Here is a 22928-nt window from a genome sequence, read left to right as displayed (position 1 = left end):
GTTAATTTGGTTCCTGTGCTCTTGAACAGATTTTGGACAAGTCATAATTCAGCATGGAAATATCAGCTCTAAGCATCGTAACAGCAAGATGAAGAGGAATCTGTAGATGTTTTTTTGCCCTCTGGGTTGTCCATCTGCATTAATACACGTGGTTCAAAGTTTTACAGATTAATAGAGCACTACATCTTTATACCCTATAGACAGACCAAGTTCTATCCTCATTTAAGCTGGGAAAGGTTCTCGGCTTGTGTTTATATAAAAAGAGGGAGAGAAGAAAATAATTCCAGTGGGAATATTACAGACTTCAAAAGCAATTTTTTATTAAGAAGAAAGGTGTCTTAATTTGTGTTAGCTAGTGAATTAATCCCAGGGCAAAGAGGGAAAATGGTAATTTCCAAAGAAGTCAAATAGTTTAGTTAAGGATAACAGCAGAACTTAGAGGGTTATCTTGACTAATGACTTATTAAGTCATATAAAAACAACTGGTATTTTAGGTTGTAGCAGCTAATGAGTTAGGAATGCACCTATTTTTCTAATGGGTCTAGGCCACAGAGAGAAGGACCTTTATTCAGTGTAAACTATGCTACTGAGATAAAAGAAAGTAAAATAAAGAAGTTTAGCAGAAATGTACTTATTGGACAGCTGCTGTAAAAGGTAATGGTTAAAGAAAGAAAGAAGGCGTTCATTTGGTGTCAGTTCAGACATTTGCAGAGTTGTCAGAAAACAAATATAGAAAATATTAATTTATCTGTTTCACCATCACTACTGATTAATAGGGATGTTATTAACATATACAACAAGAAAAATAAGTTTACCAGTCGAATAAATACATTTTTTCTTTTTCTTTTTTGATTTTTTTTCTTTATATGAACATGTGTATTTTACAAAACCCCATAGCACTATGGGAAATAAAGATCCTTCTACAAAAAGAAGATGTAAGTCAGTGTTACAATAAAGCTTTAGAGTTTCAAAATGTATCTGGGCAAAGAGACAAAATCAGCTAGAAGGCACTACTGAGTCACTGAGAAGGTCCAGATTGTAACTGTTGTCTTAACCTCCAATTCGTTCATAAATTATCTCTCTTCTCTGTTCCAAGGGATTGCAAGTAATACTAATGTGGTCAGGAAGGCTGCAGTAGATTCAGGAGTAAAGAAGCTATGGCCACGCAGAGAAGAGAAGTTATTGATGGCCATAAAAGGCTGGCTGAAGCTGAGCTTGTAGGCTGAGGCTGGGATGGGCGATCTGAACGTGGTCTCTGATCCAGCTGGTTTGAAATCCAAATGGGAGGTTTGACTGTGATGTAGCCATTGGTTATCCTGACATAGGAAGGCAACGTGGTGGTGCTAAGGGAAAACAGAAGAGAAGGAAATTAAAACTCCGTGAGCTGTCACTCTATGCAGTAGTAACAACAATGACAATCACCATTATTATTATTGTTTGCACACACTAGACATGCAGGGTAAGTGTGATGATCTAGAAACAGCTCTGATTCAGGATGCCCCTCCAGCTTCTGCCTGTTGGTAGAATACAGCCCAAGGAGGAATCACTCTTGATATGTCTAACATATTGCATTCATTTTTCTTAAGCCTTACTGGCCAGCATCAGAGACTGTGATAAACATATCTTTATGCTGACCCAGGATGACATCATTCTTACGTTCTTAGGTACCTTCTTGCCACCAAAGGTCTCAAAATTAGTCAAGTCTCAGAGATGTGTCTGTCTGACCATGAACTGGATGCTACATACAGGAAGGGATACGGAACATGCCCTTTCCCTGTTTCACAAGCCATAAAGAACTTCTCAGAATCCCCTTCCACAACTGATAAGCTTGAGCACAGGAGACAAAGCAGCTTCATTTCTTTTCTCCTGGCTTTAAACCATTTTGAATTAAATCACAATCCCAGAACCAAACTGAATGTGAAGTTTCCCTGTGCATTTGCTTCAACAGTGGTGTGATTGCTTATTGATTGTAGCTTGAGTTAGTACTTTGATTTGAATTTGCAGGTTGGAATTCATCATGATTCCCACGATGCTGCAGGTCAGAAAGGTCCATTTACAATTGATTTGAAAGTTTTAAGTTGTAATCCCCATTTCATAAAATGCTTCCATTGCATCCATTATCGGATGATCCATAATTCACTGGTTGACACAGAGCAGCACAACCAAACATGCAAAATGCACAAGGTGGATTCTGGTTTTAAAAACAAGGCATTCTGCTGTGGAGCAAGGACAGAAAAGACTGGTTCCCCTCAAAACAAGATGTGACACTAATACCTGCAGATTTCCTTGTGTTACTTTATGAATCTTCCATAAAAAGGATTTGGAGGCACTAAAAATGACTGCCAAATAATTTCTTATGGGATAAGAAGCTATGCAGTTTTCTAAATAACTAGCTATGGTATCTGAGATCCTGACCTTGGAAGAAAAGGCTGCATCTTGCCTAGTATCAGATAAAAGGAACAATACCTTGCTCCAGAATCACACACACTAATAGGATTTAGTAGCATTGAAAGCTTTTGGTTTTTTTTTCTGTCTAAGCAATACCAAAGAGGGCTTTTAGCTCAGATGCTTCAAATGTGTTGAGTCAATCACGAAGTGTGAAGATATCTGAGTCCACCCAGAACAGTAAATACTGGTAAATACACACACATGTGGGTCTACATCAAATCCAATAGTCAATCACTGCACATTACACTTCACACTGGGTTTGGGGATAATGAAATTCATTTATTCCCTCAACCTTTATACTGTCAGCACCTCTTCTGGGTGGGATAGTTGTTCTATAGCTAGAAGTGATCTTAACTAATGTGCAACGAGTAAGAGTAAAAAAAACCCAGGCAGCCTTGAATTAAAGACATGGGAATTACTTCATGGGAGTAGATAATCCATCTAACTAGCATTAGAACTCTGACAGTAAGAAGTGGTGCTTGTTCCACAGGAACAAACTGCTGGAAATAGAGAATTCTGAAATCAAGCCTTGCTGGAGAAAGCTCTTATCTAAACTCCTATGGTGAGCTGTTGGTTTATGTCTTGAACTGATGATGCAAGACACATAGCTTTAGAGCTTCTTCTGTACTGCATCAAAACTATTGCAGTCACTTAATACAAAGAGTTGATTTGGGATAAGCTGATGTTGCTGTTTAAAACTGGTCCTGCTTTTTTGAGCAGCTAATTTAGTGCTGTCAAGAATGATACCAGATTAGGCACTCTGTATCCAAGCTCCAGTGGTATATGGATAATAATATTACATTACACTGTAAGTATGAATGGTCTTCCTACAGTTAATACAAAGCATCATTAAAGCATATTTCTAAGAAAACTAGGTACTAAATGCTCTGTGTAATTCAGCAGAAATGCACTAATGCTCCAACTTCGGATCCAGATCCCATTTATCCTGTTGAGTGACGCTGTGGTATACAGACCTGCCAACACTGACTGTGGGATCACAGTTTTGGGGGTTTTCCCCTGTACCAGTTTTCCCTAAGGTAAGCGTGGGTAGGTGCTTGTACTCATCTTTTCGTTACTGTTTGTCATTTTACAGAACTACATCATTTAACCCTAAATTAAATTTTAAACAGCAAGAAGGGTCTGTTTTTCAATGTCAATTTAAAAAACACTTCCAAAATGGTGTTCAGACCTGCAGTTGGTGTATCCTGCTTCTGACATGTTCTCTAGGCTTGATCCTCCAGTGAGATGACTAAACCGGCCTTAGTGCAAACTGCCTTTCTGCACCTAAGGGATGCACTGTGTGAGATGCTCAGTGGGGGACACAAGCTGGGCAGGGAAACTCTGAAAGAATCACGAGCCCATTTATCAGCCAACTGCATCTAAGCACTTCCTAAACCAGCCTTAAATCAACATTTTATACTTCAATATGATGTTTCCATTTTCCAGTCAACTGCTAGAACCTTATTATCATTATTATTTATTACCATTATTATCATTGTTTCTTCCTTGAAAACAGGTACTTTTGGGGGGAACAACCACCCCACTCCCAATTTACTTACAAGACCTGAAAGTCCTGAGAATTTTTGACCACCCTTCTCCTTGGTCAGTGAGGTAATTTTCTGTTTTCAAGACATTTGATTTCTATAAAGGTGTCTTTGTCAAACTGTTAGGTGGGGGTGTTTGTTTTTAAGAAATCCTTAAGCGCTTTTTAAGAGAAGAATAGTGTTTCCATTAACGTGTACAAAGCTTGCTAATAGCAAATGAATCACAATTTATCCATGTAAGACATTTTCTCAAATGCAACTCCACTTCTAGCCAACCGCCAGCGTGGTTTAAATGTGTTTCAAAAGAATGATCCCTTTTACCAAATGCTACAAGACTCCTTGTAAAACCTCTGGTCTAAGTTTGTGACTAGGCTGTTTCTATACTGAATGGGAAGAGAAACCTCTCCAGAAGGTTGTCCACCTCATGCCAGTGCAGGTCTATAGAGGGGACTTACTCTTGCTTAGGGTCCTTATCTTCCTAGGGATTACAGAGACAGCCAGGTTAGATTACAACCTAATCTTAGAGGTGGCTCTGGTGTCAGGAGATAACTTTTCCAAACTCCCTCTGAGCATGTCTGGTTGTGCATATAGGATCTCACTGACCCTCACCCTTTCCTAAGGATGAAAGCAGCAGCAGCCCCCTGAACTCAACTGGAAACCTTCCACTGTCCTCAAGGAAGTTTTGAGCGTTCCTGAAATGAACATAGACAGTAATATAAATCACTCACAGATCTGAGGGATAATAATCTAAATTATTATCACGCCTTCCCTTGCCAGCTCAGGATATTCTGCATTTCAGTCTTTCGTGTCTGATAAAAATATCTTTAACAAAACATTCCACACGATCCGTGGTGAATAGGCAACCACTGGTTCCTCTGTTCATACCTCTCTTTTTTGCTTCTGTGTATGGGATCATTTTAAGAATTTGGAAGGCTCCAGATATCTTTTAGCCAAATGACCTGCGGTATCCTATTCATGAGCTTGTACTTTTGATCAGATTTTCAAATCAGTGCATTAGTCATACATTGTCTTCCTATCATTAGGATGTGTAAAACTTGCCCCAGAAACAGGGCCTCAGGCACAGGCTTTGTCAACAGACCCCACTGAATCCAATTACATGATTCAAGTTCTCTATGCTGGGGGCATGCTGGAGCACCTCCATGATTTGGGAGCACTTTAAAATGGGAAAATAAAACAAACGCACATGCAACCCTTTGGGGGAATTTCTGCTCTGGTTTAGCTTGTGAGGACTTTGCAAGGAGCTCACAAAGTAATTTTTAGCATGACTTGGTTTATTCATATAAGCAAAGCTCATGGTAGAATGGCAGAAGATAGGACCAAGAGGGGCTTTCTGGCACATCTGTCCCAAAGACAGAAGCAAGATCTAAACCTCTCCTCACATTTACATCTAATACAGTCTCAAAGAAACCCTATGTGCACATGATAGCAATTCCAGTCTCTGCAGACATCTATTCCAGCATTTCACCATTCCTGACGTCCAGAATTACTGACTGATGTTTCACCAATCATTTCCCTTGCTATAGCGCAAGCCCGTGACTTCTCCTGTCCCCATGGACAGGGTTATTCCTTTCTTCTTCTCAGCATCCTTCCATATGTTTGAAGACTTAACCATGTTTGACCTCAGTTTTCTCTCCTTTAAATAGTTTCCTCTGCTTTTCTTTGCAAGTCCTCAGGTTCCTTCCCTCATCCTTTCATCTGTTCTCCTCTGGCTCTGCCTAATTCACTGGAGTGAGATAGATGCCCCAAACTGGGAACAGTAGGTCTAGCTGAGATACTGCCAGCCCAATGCTTTGTGCAGTAGGTACAACTGCTTCTTTATTTGCAGAGCAGAAGAAAGTGCACGAAAAACATGCAATCTGAAGGAAGATGGTCTTTTCACCATTCTTTACTTTTGAAGTCCAAACTGCCTTTATGATAAGCTCCTGGAAAACTGATGGTGCTCTGAGGCAGCGAGGATTGACCAAATAATGGTGGTATTTCCATTCGTTTTTAATCTGGCGCCTCGCCTCAGTCCAAACATGGGTTTCTGTTCAGGGAGGAGGAAGTGACCCCTTCAAGCAGAACTTACAAAGTGTTTGGGGATTTTTCTGGATCAAAGGAACTCCATAAACACATGACAACTATTTTTAATAAATGTAAACAAATGTGGACTGAGACAGCCTTTCTCACAATAGCATCTGATGAAAGAAGCTTATCAAGACAACGTGCCAGCAGAGATTGAACCCTGAAAAAACGCATGGTTCAACTGAATGCCTAAAGAGCTAGTAAACCGAAAGAAACCTTTTGAGCAAATACAATAATGGCTGTTTTGCATTTGTGATTTGATGTTAACCTTATGATGGTTAGGGGTTTCTTAAGTGATATTAAGCATATGATTCCTGTTTCTTTTCAAACAAATTTTGCCCTATTTCCCCCCCCCCCCCTTTTATTTAATGAACAGATGTGAGAGGATTTGATCACATTATTATTCTGGTGACCAAAAATAATGTTCTGTTAGTGAAGACAATTATTCCTGGAACTAACCAGACCTATTTATGTCACCAGAATTTATACATCAAGACTTGAAAAATACATCTGCTCTGGGACCAACCCATTGCAGTATGTAAACAAGCTGGCTGGAAACAAGTCTGACCACAGGTATGAGAGCAAAGAATAGGTGCTCCACCAAGAGGAAAAGGAGTATGTTGGGGACAGGGGGGGAATCACACTAGAAACAACTCACAAGGATTTAACCATAAGAGCAATCTCTTACAGGGAATGTGAAGTCTCTACCTCCTGAAATTTTCATGTTATTATTTAATGTGTCCATTACCTAATGGACATATTTATATGAAATAAATATGAATTTTTCAGGTTATTATTTAATATGTCCGTATGGACATCCCATAAAGGTATTTTTTTAGATCAGCATAGGCTCCGTTCCCCCCCAAGCTCCATCTATCTCTCCATCACTGACTTCTTTACGGACACTGTTCTTGCAGCCTGAGGGATAAATCCTGCAGGATGCTGATTCTCTGGGTCTCAAACTAGCAGGATGCTAAGCACTGCAAGCACAAGAGTTCTTCCAGCAAGGCTAGTATTCACATACCTACAACTCAGCAAGTCCTGAAGTCCTTTGTGGGAACAAGGCCAAGAGGCTCATGCTCTCGCAAGGTTCAGTTCATTAAAAAGAAACAATAATCCAACCTGGATCCGATTAAGGAATTCAGTTTTGGACCAGAGGAGGCCACTGCTTATTTGCAGTAGTGTAGTAAACTGCCTTTGCATGTCTGAACAAGTAACCAATATCACACTCTGGTTTGTGGCCAATGGGATGAGCCACGAAAAAGAAGAGCCTTATCTCTACTATTTTCCCTTTACCCCAGGGTTATTGGGAGCCCAGACCTTTGGCCATTTCCCACACTGCAAGCATCCACCCTCTCTGTGAGGCAGCTGCAGCCACGCTATCAATAGAGGGATCAAGTAACCACACCAGGAGCATTTCAACAACCCATCAGTGTTGATCTGAGCTTTCCTTCTGAAGAGATTCAAATCGGAACCATCTTTCCACCTGAGAGGAATGTCAAGCTCTGATCCAGCCTTATTTCAATTCTTCGGTTCTGGAGACTGACAGCAAGCACTTCCCCTCCTTAAAGTGGGCACCAGTGAGCCTCTGACCCCAGTGGAGGGGCAAAGGGCAATGCATGTTTGCAGATACAGGTCTCCTCCTCCAGCCCTGCTCTTTGTTAGGACCATGTCTGCCATGGCTTATCTCCAGGAAAAAGGAGAGGATATTGAAGGAAAAGAGGGGAAGGGAAGCACAAATTTCACCAGGCATTGGCTCTGAAAGGGCAGAAAGCTGTAAACTATCATGCCAGGACCCTCAACCACACTTTCACTGTGTACTGAAGTGCAGGAAGGGTGGTGGTGGTGAGCAGGGCACTGCACACAAGGATGGAATGCCTGGGGGGTTGAAGGGAAGTGATGTGAGGCACCTTCACCTCCTGAACATGCAGGACCCAGGCTGTCAGCAGCACCTGCAGAGAATGCCATCAGAGAGTCAAGGGCAGTCCTTCCGATGCCCTGGTTTTTAGCAGGATTTAAAGGATGAGATCACTGTAGCTATGTCAGATGCAGGCTTGTAGTCGGAGCTATTCCGTTGTGTTCACGAGGAACAAAACATCTCCATAGGACAATCCTTTCCCTCCAAAGGCATGTCTCTAAGGTGGGTGAGATTAGCTGCTTCTGAAGATCTCTATCTCTGGAATTCAGGTCTCCTGAACCCCAGCCAAGCTCTTGCCCCGGTGAGAGCTTTGACTGGTAAGGACTGGTTCCTAAATTGGGACAGGGCCACAGGGTGGGGAAGAGAAAAACTGATGATTCTGCAAGGAGAAAAAGCAGTAGCTGGTGGGGAAGCAGCTCCCCACTATGATAGTATAGTAGCCTCCCAGCCACGGGCATGGCAGGACAGCAGCCTGCTGTCCGCTGTTTGGGGTCTTGGCTATGAGTGACATGAAGGAGCAGAAGGTGGCTCACTTGGATCAGGGTCTTGAGGGGGGCCATAATGGTGTAAGCAAGAGGAGGTTCAACACTGAAATGCAGCTGGGAGATTTGATTTTCATCCCTGTGTCACCCACCAAGCAACCATCAAAACCGTGTTAAATCACTTCTATCACTCCCCTGACTCTGATTTGAGTCAAGACCCTGAAGCGTTAGCGTGACACCAGCAGCATTAACCCAAAGTGAAGTGTTTTGCAGGCTCTCGTTGTGATTTGCAGCTCCCGATTGCCTGGGCCACCTGCAAAATACCTCCATGATGTCAAATTCAGCCCTCGGTGACACCAGCCTGCAGTGAGGCTGAGCACTACAGGAACATCCCAAAGGCACGCTGTTATGGCAAAGCTTGTTATTTGCTGTGGGGCCAGAGGAAGAAATGGGGATGGGATGGAAGGGAAGGTATGGGATGGAGGAAATGGAGACTGCTGCATCAGAGACAGGGGTAAGAGCAGCAGTTTGCTGTCACAGCAATGCAGCCTGAAGGTCCCCCAGACATGGGGATACAATGACGTGAAGGTGGACATGAGAATGCATCTAGCAGGTAGGGAAGGAGCAGGTGAGAAACAACTCCAGCAGAGCCCAAGGGCCCTTTTCTCAAGTGAAATTCCAGCATGCAGGAATGTTTCCTGCACATCACGGTCAGGCGTAGCTTTCCCCCATCCCCAGGGGAGGCTGTGTATGGCCCTTTTCTGCCTCCTGCCCTGAAGTCCTTCAGGAAACCTTGCAAACACAAGTCCTGCACCCAAACATGTGGCAGTGGCAGAATCAGGCCCTCCACTACTTTCCAGACAACTGCAGAACGGTGTAAAAACACAGAGCGTTGTAAAAACCAATAACCTTTGAAGCACACCCTCTGAGTAATTACCCCATTCCCATTTAATGACTTAAAGATGTTATATTCCTCTCTGATTTGGCAACAACAAAGATTTCGACCTTATTAAAACCAGCCCATCAGGAAACTACATGTCATCCTTTTAAAAAAGGAAAAAAAAGAGGGAAAAAAAAAAAATCTTTCAAATCCCTGTGAACAGTAATTCAAGATACTGTAGCTGAAGACCCATGATTTGTTGCAGAGTGTCTGGGTGGTCCTGAGGCAGGAGATGACAACATTAGCTCTTTCCTTTGCCCTTCTAAGAAATGCTTTGATGATTCTCTAATATCCTAAGAATATCCCCCTGCGATTCTGCACTGGGACGAGGCAATCACAGAGCCGGGATAATGCATCCCAGTTTTACCCAGGGCCTGGCCCTTGCTAGGATGGGATAGCTCAGAGCCCTTTGCTTCACCAGTTCTGCACTGACATCTGAGCCAGGATGTGTCCATGATAGTCTAAATAGTGATGTGGGCTCTAAAACATCCACAAACCCCCTACCCACCGCACACATCTGGCTGTGTACCTGATTTGTATGTGCAATTAAGGCACTCATCATCACGGCTCAAGTAACCAAGTGCTTGTTTCACTGCTCCTTGGACAGATAATGATTGCAGTTCTTACAGCCAAAGTAAGCAAGAACATCAAGGGTGCATACACAGATGGGCTTTGGATTGTAAAAGTCTTGCCAGCGATGCAAGATGTGAAGATTTTTGAGTAACCTGTTGATATACAACATGTAAAGAGTTCACTTGATGGTGCTGCAATCAGGTGGTTTTGAACCAGATCCCAAGCATGAGCAGAATATCTACCTTTTATCTGTATTATGCAAACAGTCTGCTCTCCCCAGTACAGCCCCACATGCAAAACGATTCGCGTTTTTGGAGTGGTCAAAATTGTAACCCATATTTTATGTCTTGGGCTCAACCTTTTGATTAATTAGAACCAGAGTGACTCGATCTGCCCTCTCCGATGTGCACTCAAGTGTTTGTTTGGCATTGTGTGGGCCCTATGGCTCAAATACTTTTTGCAGATGCATAAGAATTAACCATACATGTTTAGATGTGCTTGGGGAACACATACATTCATAGAGACGTATACAGCTGACCCTGTCACTTTCTTGTTAAGCACTGTAAAAGGTATCAGCTTTCCCCTCTAGATTTTAAAATTACTTAGAATATGGAATAGTGGGGAAATACCTAAAACATCCTGTCAAATTAAGTGTTTTCTCCAAGACACACAATTATTTCAACTAAGAAGATGCCTGTGCAATGTATTAAAGAACAGAACGAACAACGAAACTACAAACTGACTTAAATGGATGTCCAATATACTGCATTTTTACATTTGATTTCAATTTTCTTTCCCCTTCCCCCTGTTCTTTTTCCATCCCCATGTAACAGTTTTTCTCTCCGCTTAGTCTGTATCACATTTTTCTCTCTAATTCACTGGGTTCACTTTCCTGCTTGTATTTTTCCAGAGTCTCACTTAGTAGGAATAATCAAGACAGGGTCAGATCTTTGAACCTGTTATTTGGAGCAGGATTAAGTTCAAGCTTGTTCCACTGAACAAAAGCACTGGCTTCTTTTCCTTTCCAACAGACTCAGTTGCAAAATGGAGGAAGGTTCATAGGGCACATCTACCAGGCAGAAATGCCAAGGACATCAGGCCTCTTCATTGCCTACAAGTTTTGGGTTCCTCCTGCTGTTCACAAAGCAACGACAGCGATACCAGCCACAGCACAAACTCCTTCTGCCCAAGCACTTCCAAACCATCTGACAGCCTGGTCATGACAAGCTGCTTGCTGTATATGGACTGGGAAGGCTGCAAAACCTGGATGTCAGAACTTGGATCCTGAAGTGTCCCTGCAGAACTGAGCTTCTGTGAACACCGTCTGCACCATGTCCCTCCATGGTACTGCTAACGTAAGGCATCCCTGACACCCAGCAGCTAACAGGCAATAGGCTTGGCTCCCTCGCTTTCCCCCATCATGGGCTCAGGACCCAGGTATAATGCTTACTTTGTTCAGTTAAGTTATTCAGGAATAGTAAGGAGGAGATGTGAGTGAAGTCGGAATTTTGCCTGGCATTTTCATAATTGCAGGAATCCAGCTTTTATAGCATTAAAACCATATGAATTTAAATAAATCCTACTTCTCCCTCATCCCAGTGAGTAACTGGACTTAGACCACTGCCGCCCTTTGGAGTCCTGCTGGGTTTTCAGCACACAGTGCAGCCCATCCTGCTGGGGCTGTCAGAGAATCAGATTTCCTCCGGCTTCACTCTACAATGGATCTGACTTCTTAGATAAACCCACTACCACAAAATAACTGTGGATAAACACCTCTTATACACTAACTGCCCACCATAACAGTAATGTCATCTTCCTCCCTGTCATACTCTTCTTCACTTAATTTCACAGGGTGTGACACTCACTAGTCAGAAGGGGAATAGCAGAACCAGAAGTAAATCCTACATCCCTTATCCTATTCCTCTGGGCTGGCATTGACACTGTTGTGTGTTTGCATTTCCACTGAATTTTAAAGGCATTTCTTTTCGTTATGGTAACTCACTGGAAGAGGAAGTTTTTGACATTTTCATGGATTTTATGTAGCTCTGGTAAGTCTACAGCTTTACCTTGAGGAACAGCAGGTCTGCAATCTTAGATACTGCTTAGATACTGCTGGATATGAATACCAGACAAATATACAGTAAGTCCAGCTTAAGTCTGTAGTGTTTGAGAAGGTTTGTTCTGGCTTTTAGATGGTAACTGATCTCTTAACACATCTGTGCATCCCTAGGGTAGAGAGGCACACAGCCATCAACACAGCAAGCAGTGTCCTTTCAGAGGTCCCATCTTCAACCCAAACCCAGCTTTTCTGCTGACTCTATCAACTCTTCTCCCTGACAGGTGGAGTGCAAGGAAAAGCCATGGCATGGATGGGTCTCTGCTGCTTCCATAGCCTGAGCAGTGGGGGAATGACTTGCTCCTGCCTCCAACAGCTCCAGACCTTGGAGAAGGACTTTTTACAAAGGCAAGTAGTAACAGGACAAGGGGGGAATGGCTTTAAATGGAAAGAGAATGGCTTTAAATTGAAATATTTTAGATTTGGATTAGAAAGAAATTCTTTACTATGAAGATGCTGAGGCGCTGGCACAGGGTACCCAGAGAAGCTGTGGCTGCCCCATCCCTGGCAGTGCTCAAGGCCAGGTTGGACACAGGGGTTTGGAACAACCTGCTCTAGTGGAAGGTGTCCCTGCCCGTGGCAGGGGGTTGGAACTGGATGAGCTTTAAGGTCCCTTCCAACCCAAACCATTCTATGAGTCTATGAAACCTCATGTGCACAAGGGTCCAACCTCCCTAAGGGGTCAGTGCTGGCTGTACCAGTGTAGGGAACAATTCAATTCACTCTGAAGACGGAAACAACTACATTTTGTCAGCTGAGTAGTGCTGTAAGTTGGGAGTCTGAGTGTGGAGCTGGCCGCCATCCTGCTCGATAGGGAAAATGCACTTGCTGAAGGTAAAAATCTGTATCAAGAAAGGCAATTTAGGGAGCACAGGTGCTTTACTCTCCACTGCTGTGTTTACGGAATCCGGCTCACCCTGGGCATGAGCCCACTCAGCACTTTTTACAGTGTCTGCAAGTGCAGTCAGCCCTGCGAGTATAACATAAACCACGCTCTTCACCCACCCCAAACAGCAGGGTAGAAGTGCTACTGTGTATTGAATTTTCTCTGTCCGAACCAGACAACTTATTTTTCAGCTGAGTGAACATAAAGAGTTTTGTAGAGCTGTGTTAAAGTGCATTTTCAGATGTAGAGGAATTCCCTTTACCTGAGGGTACTCAGTGCATTTTCCCTTATCTATTTGATGGGAGCCAGATATAGATATTTTTGGTGTGCAATAGACAACATGCCATGAGGAGTCATATAGCTAAAGGCTCCAAGGAGCCAGTCCTCGCAACATCTGGCTAGGATAACCCTGGATATGGAAAACATAAATGTCAAGGCTTATATTTATAAATTGGAAGGGCCATGACGACATCTGCTAACAAGCTTTCTTCCAGAGCCCATTTGCTGTACATGGTTATTCGCAGGCAACAATAAACATGTGCATGGATCACATGCGCGGTCTGCCCTTCCTTTTAGTCGCCGAAGGAACACACGCTCCGGTAACGCACAAATGGTCTGTTCTCACAACACAGAAATACAAGTGTTCACAAACCTCACAGCAAACCTCCTGCATACCAGACCACAGTGGGACACACTGCTGGAACAGGCTAAAAATAGCTGGAGAAAAAGCCTTACATTAACACAGAAGATGGTCAAACCCACTTAGTGTTAACTCCTTCAGTGGAATAAGTGCCCTCCTTTTTTGCCTCGCTCCACAGGGGGAGCGTACTATAGGTCTGGTCCTGAAACCTTGTTTTTATAACTGAATAGTTATGGATGGAAATCTCAAGGCTTACACAGAGTCTAATCTATTCAATCATGTTAGCTTAATATGGACATTAAAACAAGCTATAGGTAAAATAAACTTGCTTCAACATTTATATCCACAGGAACCTTTTCTCCAGCTTATATGCCAACTCTAAGTGCACTTCTGAGAAATAAATGAGAAATATAAAGTGATCCAATGCATAAACATAAAGGTATTGCTAACAACTTATTGTAGGTTTCTTTGCCCCTATTAGGCCCCCAACACTCCTGGCACTGGCCACCATCACACAGACTGCCCATGACGCTGCCAAGTTGTCAAGAGAAGGAAAATATCAGCAGAAAGAGCCTGGGCTGCTTTATGATGTTCATGAATTTAGCAAAGAATAAACGGAGCAAGTTCTGTCTTGTCCAGTCTGCAGTGCCCTCGGTTACACATGCATCCGTGTGAAAATGGCAGGAAAAGCAAAGAAGATGAAATAACACAGAGGAGATCCACCTCCTGGTTAAAAAAATGAAGAACAATGCCTAGCTATGCTGCCTACTTGCTGCAGCCTGCAGCAACACCAGATAACAGTGATATGGTAGCTACAAGTGAGACATGCTCCATCTTTAAAAGGTTCTGCTGGAGGCTGCTATAAGCTCTAAAAGCCCATGCTTTCATTGGCATGGACTGACTGCAAAGTGAAGTGCAGTGTTTGTAGGATCACCACTTCCTGCAAGGTGAACTCAGAGAGGCAGAGATGAGTGCAGAGGTCTGGGGATGAAGATGGAGATGCTGGAGCGGTCCTTTCCTAGTCCTTGCTCCAGGGCTCATGCCAAGTTCATGCAGCCAGAGTTAAAAAGGGCAGATCAAACGAGTATTGGAGAAAGAGAAAAATTAAGCAGAAAATAGAGAATCATGGAACTGAAAAGTTAACAGGTTATCCAGACTAAAGAGGACTCATGGCACTGCATGTGGAAATGAGACTGCACTGGCTGAGAAACAGTGGAACAAGTGGGGATGTGCACCACAGAGAAAGATGTTATCATAACTCGGCAGCTGCTCCTTCTTGAAATTGAATCCTAAGCAAACATTTTGTTTGTGCTGCATCAGACAGATCTTAGGCTACTTAAAAAGCTAGCAATGGTAGGGCTATGTTCAGCCCAAGTCAGAAATACAGCAAACTGGGGCAGCTATAAATACATAATACAGATTATCTTTACTCAACACATCCCAAATGAAAAGTAGAAAACAAGAAAGGAAGAGAAAGCTCTTAATAGGTTCCATAAACCTTCTTGCACTGTATTTTCAATCTTAATCAGCATTGAGGAGGAGGAAGCAGAAAGCGCTCTTGGATAACCAGCGCTGAAAAATACCTCACTGTTCAAAAATCCAGGCTTTTGTGTGCTCCAATTTTGTTACTTGCTCGCCTTCAAAAATATGGATTTAATATCCATGATGGATTTAAATTTCATGAAAACAAAATGCCTAATGCATTACCAATAATTTAGCTTTACGAAGTAAACCTAAAATCTATATACAAATCATGTCCCTGTTTCCAAGGGACTCCCATGTTGTTTTATCTCTTAATGATTTTATTTTCAGGTATTTATATCTTTCATTAAAATAGGGTTTGCATACTGCTTTATATTAATTGTTCATACTGATGGTGAGACACTGAAGCAATAGTGAAGGTAAATATGCAAGGCTTCTGCTTATTTTGTTGTAAGTTTATCTGTGCTCCTTTCATCACACATTACAGAGAACAACCACAGAACATAGTAAAACATACCAATCTTTTTGTGTGTCTAGCAGGTGAAAGCGTGGCTGCACATCTTTTCAGCCCCATCTGGAGGATAACAAATGAACTCCTTGACTTTACAAGGGGAAAGAAGTTATCTCTCACAGCCAGCTGACAGGGAGGGTCTATTAGCATGGAGATGCTAGAGTTTTAGACATGAATGTCAGGACTTCCCATCCGTTACTGCAATGCACGAGAGAGTTGTGTGCTGAGCCCCGGCTTCACAGCTTTAAGTAATACATTCTGTGCACTCTGACCAACCTGATAATCCAAGAAGCCTCAATAAAAACCATCTAGGGAGGGAGGATATGTCATCACCGTATCATATGTTACAGTCAGGAGATTTACCTCATATATACTGCACTAAGTTATATCATGCTGTTATTGTACTTCAACTAGAGGGCTTCTGTACTTTGTGCTGTACAAAGGGCATGATGAAAGAGTTGCCAATGTCAGTGCTCATTTAAAGGAGGCATCAAGCCATCTGCTCATTTTAAAGGGGGTTCAAATGGAAACAGTAAGAAACTCTGAAGGGGAAACGCGGTATTTCCCATGCTTTGCTCTCTGCTCAGGAGGAGCTGAGGACACCTTCGCAGAAGCAAGAGAAGCATGCAGCACTGGGAGAAAGAAGAACCAACTGAACCACTGCTTCACTGCCTAAAATATCCTTTTCTGGCCACTATATCCACTAGAGTTTATATAAAAATGGGCAACCTAGGAACATATTTTATGCCAGTTCACAATACCAAAGTTCAGCTTCCACTGAGCAACCAAGAGGGAGCATTTGTCCAGGAGGTGTTTTGAGACCACTCAGCATGACGGAAGGGTCTTGTACCAAAGCTGTCAAACCATGAGACTTTTCTGATGAGCAGATATTTGTATGCATGCCCTAGAAATTTGGGGGAGTCACTGATAGGGACTGCGATGATGAAAGTTTCCTCAGAAGGAAATCCTGCCAGGAGAACATCAAAGGAAATGGTACACAGAAGTGATGGAGGAAGGGAGCCACAAAACACAACTGAGTACCAAACAGCAATGCGGAGGGAAGGTGGGCTTTAACACACCTATGCTCCCACTGTTCCTGGCTGCTGGAGCAGCTGCTTTGGAAGCCAGGTTCATTATAATACATTAGAAACATCCTGAAGCTGCATCCTAATCCTTGATGGAACACAGGGTAAATAAATGCAATGGTGGCAACTGCTTACTGAGCTCCCCATGAGCATCAGTAGGCATGCACTCTCCAAGCAGTATCCTTACCAGGGAGGCAGATAATTTAAACAAACAAGGCCCCAGTGATGGAAATATCAAGCTCAAAGGTACCATATGGAGGGAAATCATCTGACCACAATTTACCTGCTAAGACTTCAAACGTGTCTAGGTCTCCTCTAAAGAAAAGCAGTCTTTCCTTTAATGAAGTTAAGTACTGTATTTCAGCACCGTGTGTTGTGAAAAGGAAGCAATTTGGATTCATTTACTGAAATTTACCTTTCAGATGCAGTTAAGTGAAATTAAAAGTTTGTCTGAGTTGACAGAGTTCTGTTTTCCATCACTGCATTGTCTTGAAAGAAAGGATAACAGGCTAAGTGCTTAAATTCCATCCAAACTGATAAGGTTCACTCTGTACAGACACACTTAGTGCAGTTTATTACACATTGTCTCCCTTCATCCATCACTGGTATAACTTTTTTAACTTCAAATAACTGTTGCTTCCAAAAGAAATTAATATTTGTGATGTTACTGCATTCATCTGGGGTTGAATAGTCAGCACTGGGCTATCAGAGAACTGCCATTTCCAATGACAGAGGGAATTCATTGTGCTTCTCACTAATGGTAGGTTTTGCAGGGCTAAGCTTACCTCTGGGACAAGAACAATTTCTTTTCTCTTCAGATAACAATTCTTTTCCTTTAATTTCTTTCCCATGTAAGTGAAGCATCTGTGTGTCCTCACTGTCCTTCCAAACACCATCTTTACACAAATCTCTTCCTCGGCAGTAGGAATGAACCTCTGAATTTGCCCATTACATCCTCTAATTCTTTATTCCCACCACTGTATTTCTCTCTTTCATATCTCCCAGCTGCCATTGCTCATTCCAAACCTCACACCACCTGAAATACACTTCCAGTTACTAACTTCTCTCCCTCCCTAATGGCCCCATAAGTTGTAATGCTCTACCCCAGCTGTTCTCCTGGTCTGTTTTTGCTTGTAGCCTTAAACAGTTTGCCTGCTAGAACAAAGGTGAAACCCTGATCCTGTCCTCATGGACTACTCTGAAGCATCACAGGCATTTCTCTATTCTTTCAATTAACTGAGTAGCTCATCCTAAAAAGCCAGTGAATGATCTGTAATTAATTATTTATATTACAAGGGGAAGCTCAGCTAACAGTGTCAACAGGAACAGCACCACACTGTGTATGCCAAACTGCAGCCTTTTAGCCCAAGGGTTTTGCCTCCCTTCCCTGCTGCCCCAGCTGGCTTTTGGCTACAGGAACTAACTCGGGTTTAAGTTTTGTCTACGTTCAAATTCCTCCCAAAGACAGACTTCAGACCTGCCTATTTCTGCAAAACCAAGTAGTTAAAGAAAAAAGTGCCTCTCCTTGGAATCTCCCGTTTAATTCTGACTCCTGAAAAACTATTTCAAACACAAACTGCAGCCAGGCAGGACTTGTTCACTTTGTTTAGATTTGGGGGGAAGGAGGCAGAAGGGAGAGGAAACCACACATTTCATCAGCATTTTTTATTTTCTAATAGCCTTCAGTGTAGCCGATTACCCAGGAGATCAGCAAATCGTAGCTCTGTCAAAGACGGGGAGAAGACAGAGCAGAAGCTTTCTCATCCTCCTCAGCAGTACTAACACTCCAACACACAAATCTAAACACCATGCACTCAGGGGTGCCAACTCAAATGCCTCAGCTGTTAAGACAGAACAAAAAGGAAAGGACAATCTCCAAGGTATAGCTGAAAGTAAATACTAATAATGATGTGTGACATTAAATGATGACTCATTTTTCATGAGGCTATTTCAGATTGTAGCTATAACCTCAGATCAGACCTGAACAACTCTGTGAGATGAAGTCTTAGTGGAACTATTAATTATGGATTTCCTGGCTTTTATAGGTTGGAGTCAGACCTTTGATGTTCCTTTAAGATTGTTCTCCCGTGTTCATTTCCTTTGTTTCTGTGTTGGTAGCTTGAAAAAACACCCCAAGATTTCCATGGAAGTGTATGAGATAGCCCAGAAATGCACAGTCTATAAAAGCCCTGCAATTCATGGCTCATAAAGTCCTCTAATCCATGGTCAATAAAGCTTTGGAAAAGAGCTGTATGAACGACAGTCCTTTCACAGTTCAACGAGGTTCATGGAAGAATCAATAATCTGGTTTAAATTCACCTGGATTTGTCCTCCACCTGTATGTTTCTCTTTGACTTTTCAGATTGAAAGGCAGTTCAAACAGCTGAATTCTGGAGACCTCACATAGAAACTAAGCTGCAGCTTTCACACAAAAGGCATACAATGACCTAAATCTCTCCCTTTTGTCTCAAAGGCGAGTAAGTTTCAGGTGACAACAGGTGAGTTTAGGAAACTCAACCTGGAAGAAAAACCATTTCAAAATATGGGACCATAGCTCAAGGTAATACTATATGCAGAGACCTCAGTCCACCTACCACATGGGGGAACCCCGATTTAAATATATGCAAATGCACAATGGATCTATGGACAGGCCAGAGAGTGAACTTCTAGTACATCAATTACCCATCAAGAGTCTCACTGTTGAGTGCTGGTGAGCATTGTTGAGGCAACACAACAGAAGTTCACATGCACAAGTATCACTCCACTGCCCATATTATTAGCCATCCTAGCTGTTTCCTCCTCAGAATGGTCATGCTACAAAGCCTGGTGACAGGCTCACATTTCTGCTCTTTTCTTGCCAATCAGAAAGGAACCAGTTGGAGAATACTCACTGTTTATTGTCTTGTGCAAGGTCCAGCTTGCAATTAATGCTGATGAAACCCAACTGCCAAAAGCACAATAAGCAGCAGCTGGCTTATGAAAGTTGAGACCCCATCCAATTTATGGGGAAACCAGAGCTGGTTGTGAGTGTCTGATTTAGCTGAACAGTTTGTATTTTTTGTTTTGTTTTGTTTTGTTTCCAGGAAAACACCAGAAGTTACTCCAGAACTGTAGAATCACTAAAACCATCTGAAAGCACTAAGGCAGACTTCCCTTCTTCCAGCCTTTCCTCATTTCTAGGCCTGTGATCTTGCAGTAATATCTCCCTGGGATCTTTCAGCAAGGCAGGCGACACACAGTGCCTGGTTCATCACCCGCATGGTGGGAGCGGAAACTTACGTTTCCTTATCCCAGTCTCCATCCTTGTGAAATGGAAGTAGAGGGATTAAAGGTTTTGATTCAGATGAAATCTCACAGGAGCACAGCAAATAATTTAACTCTAACTGGGGAACTACCCTTTCAGATACTTTTCCTAGGGACATTTCTTACTGAACTAAAACCAGCATAAGGCATAAAAGTCCACCAAGGCTATACAAGCACCACTGCTTTAAGACCCCAGCTGCACATTGCCACAGCCATATCAGGCACAATATCCAATATCATCTCTGGCTGGATAGGATGGGTGCAAGAGAATTGCTGCTAACTGCCAGGCTTCCACCAGATCTATTTAAACATCACACTTGCATGACATGTATGGTGAGCTGGACCAGACACCCATGTGAAATGCTGGGACATCATGGGACACCATGACTTAGCAGCCCCCAGGCAGAAGCAAGATAGAGAAGTCCCTCAAGGCAATCAACTACGTTGAACTAAATTAATTCATACTTAAACATCCTCTGTGGAGAGGATTCAACCACTGAACACAATTTGGGAACAAAACACACAAACCCTTCTCACCAAGGCTAGCGTTAACCTCAGAAATTGCCTTACTATGTTAAGATTAACATGTACCACCTAAACAACAACCCTTACCTCACTCACCCCGAGAATACAAAAAACTCCCCAAAAAAATGAGGCAACCTCTCCATTAAAAAGAATGAATTAAAAACAAAATATCCCCAAACACAATAATGTGGAAGTTTTTCCTTAGCAAAGGGAGACACCTTTGAGATACGCCTTCATTTCATAAGCAAGGAATTTAGGTGCTATGAAAGCGGGAATAACAGTAATGCTCAAAGACAACCATTGCATGTACAGGCGAGCAGCCAGTTCCCAATAGATTTATTCCTTTAACCTGTTAGGCTGTTTATCTGCCCATGACTCAGCCTGGATAAAGGCACTAAGAACTTCCCCAGTTTTAGAGGTGGGAGAATAAGTTGTCCAGGAATCCTAAAAGCACACATCGAGAATCCCTGGTCAAACATGAAGGCTTTTATTCAAACACTGAATGGGAATTTTTAACCTTGCACCAAGATTGGAATGGCCATGGGAACATGCCCACCTCCATTCTCTTCACACAGAAGCCTGAGAGAAGTACTTAATTTTGCCTCAGTTTCCTGTTTTCAATGCAGTTTGAGATGTTAAAACATTTCAGCCCCAGATCACAGTTAATACTGAAAGTCAAGTATGTCAACAGAATGTTAAAGAATGCCAGGTTGGAAAATGGGCAAATCTTTGGGCTGAAAGCTGACAGCAAAGATTGCAAAATAATTACTGTAAGAAAGAAAGCACAGAATATTTTCCATTGTAATTTTTTTCCTGTTTTTACTCTGACAAGTCTTTGTTTCTCTATATTTTAAATATTCTAAGCAATAGCTTTTTTTCTTTTACTTTTAGACCAAATGTGCCCAGCAGCCTTCTATTTAGTTCTTCATTAGGCTCCAAACCCATCACCTCACTCCCTGTCTTTCCCATTTAGCCTTTTGCTAATCCTCCTTGTGATCTAATCACCAAGAGCTGGGATCTGTAAAAAGCAACCAGTTAGGAGACAGCAGGAAGAGGACAGGGTCCGTAAAAGTTATGACTCACCTGTCTTCTATCCGAACCCAGAGGTCATTGAACTGCCTCTGGCGATGGTGTTTGTGCTGCTTCTTGTGCCATTTCTTCTGTCTGCCAAACTCTTCCAGCTGACTGATGCTATCTGGCAACAGGAGGTGAGGAGACAGGCTGTCTTCTTCATCCATCTGCAGCGGCTTCAGGGAAGGAGATGTCAGTGGGACCTGCTCAGATAGCTGGACAGCGGGCAGGGCTGTTGCTGAGGACCCTTCCAAGGCTGGGCTTGTCTTTGTCATCCTGGAACTGCAAAACACAACATTTAAACATTTGATGAGTGAGGCAGCATGCTAAGGAAAATGGAAAGCAGAGGACTACACTCCTCAGTGAGTATTTAGAAGGTATGCAAGGAGAAAGGCTTTTGCTTTGGACATCAACTAAAGACAACAGTGTCATTTCCTAGCAAGCTTTCAAGTAAACACTAAAGTGAAAAAAAGAGGGGAAAAGCAGTTTTTTTTCTGGCATTTTCATTACTTCTTACAGGCTTGAGAGCCTGTATTAGGCATCAATGTTACTTCTTCCACTGGGCTGAAGGTTAAATGGCAGAACTGTGACTCTGAGGGAAACAGGTACCTTAACAGAAACAGATCTTATAGAATCATAGAACAGTTAGGGTTGGAAAGAACCCTCGAGTTCCACCCCCCCCCCCCCCCCATGGGCAGGGACACCTCACCCTAAAATATGTCACCCGAGGCTCTGTCCAAACCAGCCCTGAACATCTCAAACTGATGAGAAATTAGTTCCTTTTTCTCTTTCAACTTTGGATAACATCTGTCAAAAACAAGCAATTGTTTTGACTGCAGCAATAATTATGCTTGTTCATCTGAATTAGGAGTGGTGACAGGGAAGCTCAGGCTGCTGACAGAAGTATGGTCTAGTGGCTAGGCTGCCAGGATAGGATATGTGAGACCTGAACTCTAGCATATTTTGTACAGTGAAGAAATGAAGCAGAAAAGATGGTCAATGACTTGCCCACAGACACCTTGAAGCAATACTGCCAGAGCCATTCACTCCTGTTTGAAACACTACCATAATGCCTCTCCCATCTGACTGGGACTATGCAGAAAACAGCCTTTATATTGTTTTAATATTCTAGAGTTTCACTAGTTTTAGAAAAAGCCAGTACAAACACTCTCCTTTGACATGTGGTCATGTGATGCATGTGACATGTACCATAGATACGTATATACATGGATACAGAGATAGATGTTACATTTGTGAGCTAAGGTATCTGAAACAAGACTACATCAAACCACTACTGACACAGTGATTCCTCCCCAGAC

At 42.6% G+C, this 22928-nt stretch overlaps 1 protein-coding gene and 1 long non-coding RNA gene across 3 annotated transcripts in view; one reads left to right on the top strand and one right to left on the bottom strand.

Annotated features, from left to right (window-relative positions):
- Window positions 1–290: 290 nt before the first annotated feature.
- The window catches only part of TRABD2B (TraB domain containing 2B), a 291115-nt gene continuing 268477 nt past the window's right edge, over window positions 291–22928 (bottom strand). Inside the window, exons 6-7 of one of the 2 annotated variants that reach the window (XM_061344874.1) lie at window positions 21622–21891; window positions 291–1343 (exon numbers count right to left, since the gene is read on the bottom strand). In XM_061344874.1, the coding sequence (XP_061200858.1) occupies window positions 1121–1343; window positions 21622–21891 (493 nt within the window). In that variant the 3' untranslated portion in view covers window positions 291–1120. Of the gene's footprint in view, window positions 1344–4447; window positions 4685–21621; window positions 21892–22928 lie in introns of those variants that run through there. The other variant, XM_061344875.1, reaches the window with a different exon arrangement.
- LOC133207750 (uncharacterized) lies at window positions 3278–8408 on the top strand. Its single transcript, XR_009724152.1, has 3 exons — window positions 3278–3485; window positions 6558–6650; window positions 7379–8408. It is a non-coding gene; the product is annotated as an uncharacterized LOC133207750 (long non-coding RNA).

The sequence above is a fragment of the Neopsephotus bourkii genome, unplaced genomic scaffold, assembly GCF_033783945.1.
Source record: "Neopsephotus bourkii isolate Nb327-2 ecotype Australia unplaced genomic scaffold, CSIRO-AGI_Nbou_v1 NB_234, whole genome shotgun sequence".
NCBI lineage: Eukaryota > Metazoa > Chordata > Aves > Psittaciformes > Psittacidae > Neopsephotus > Neopsephotus bourkii.
This window is presented reverse-complemented; position numbering and strand designations above follow the sequence as displayed.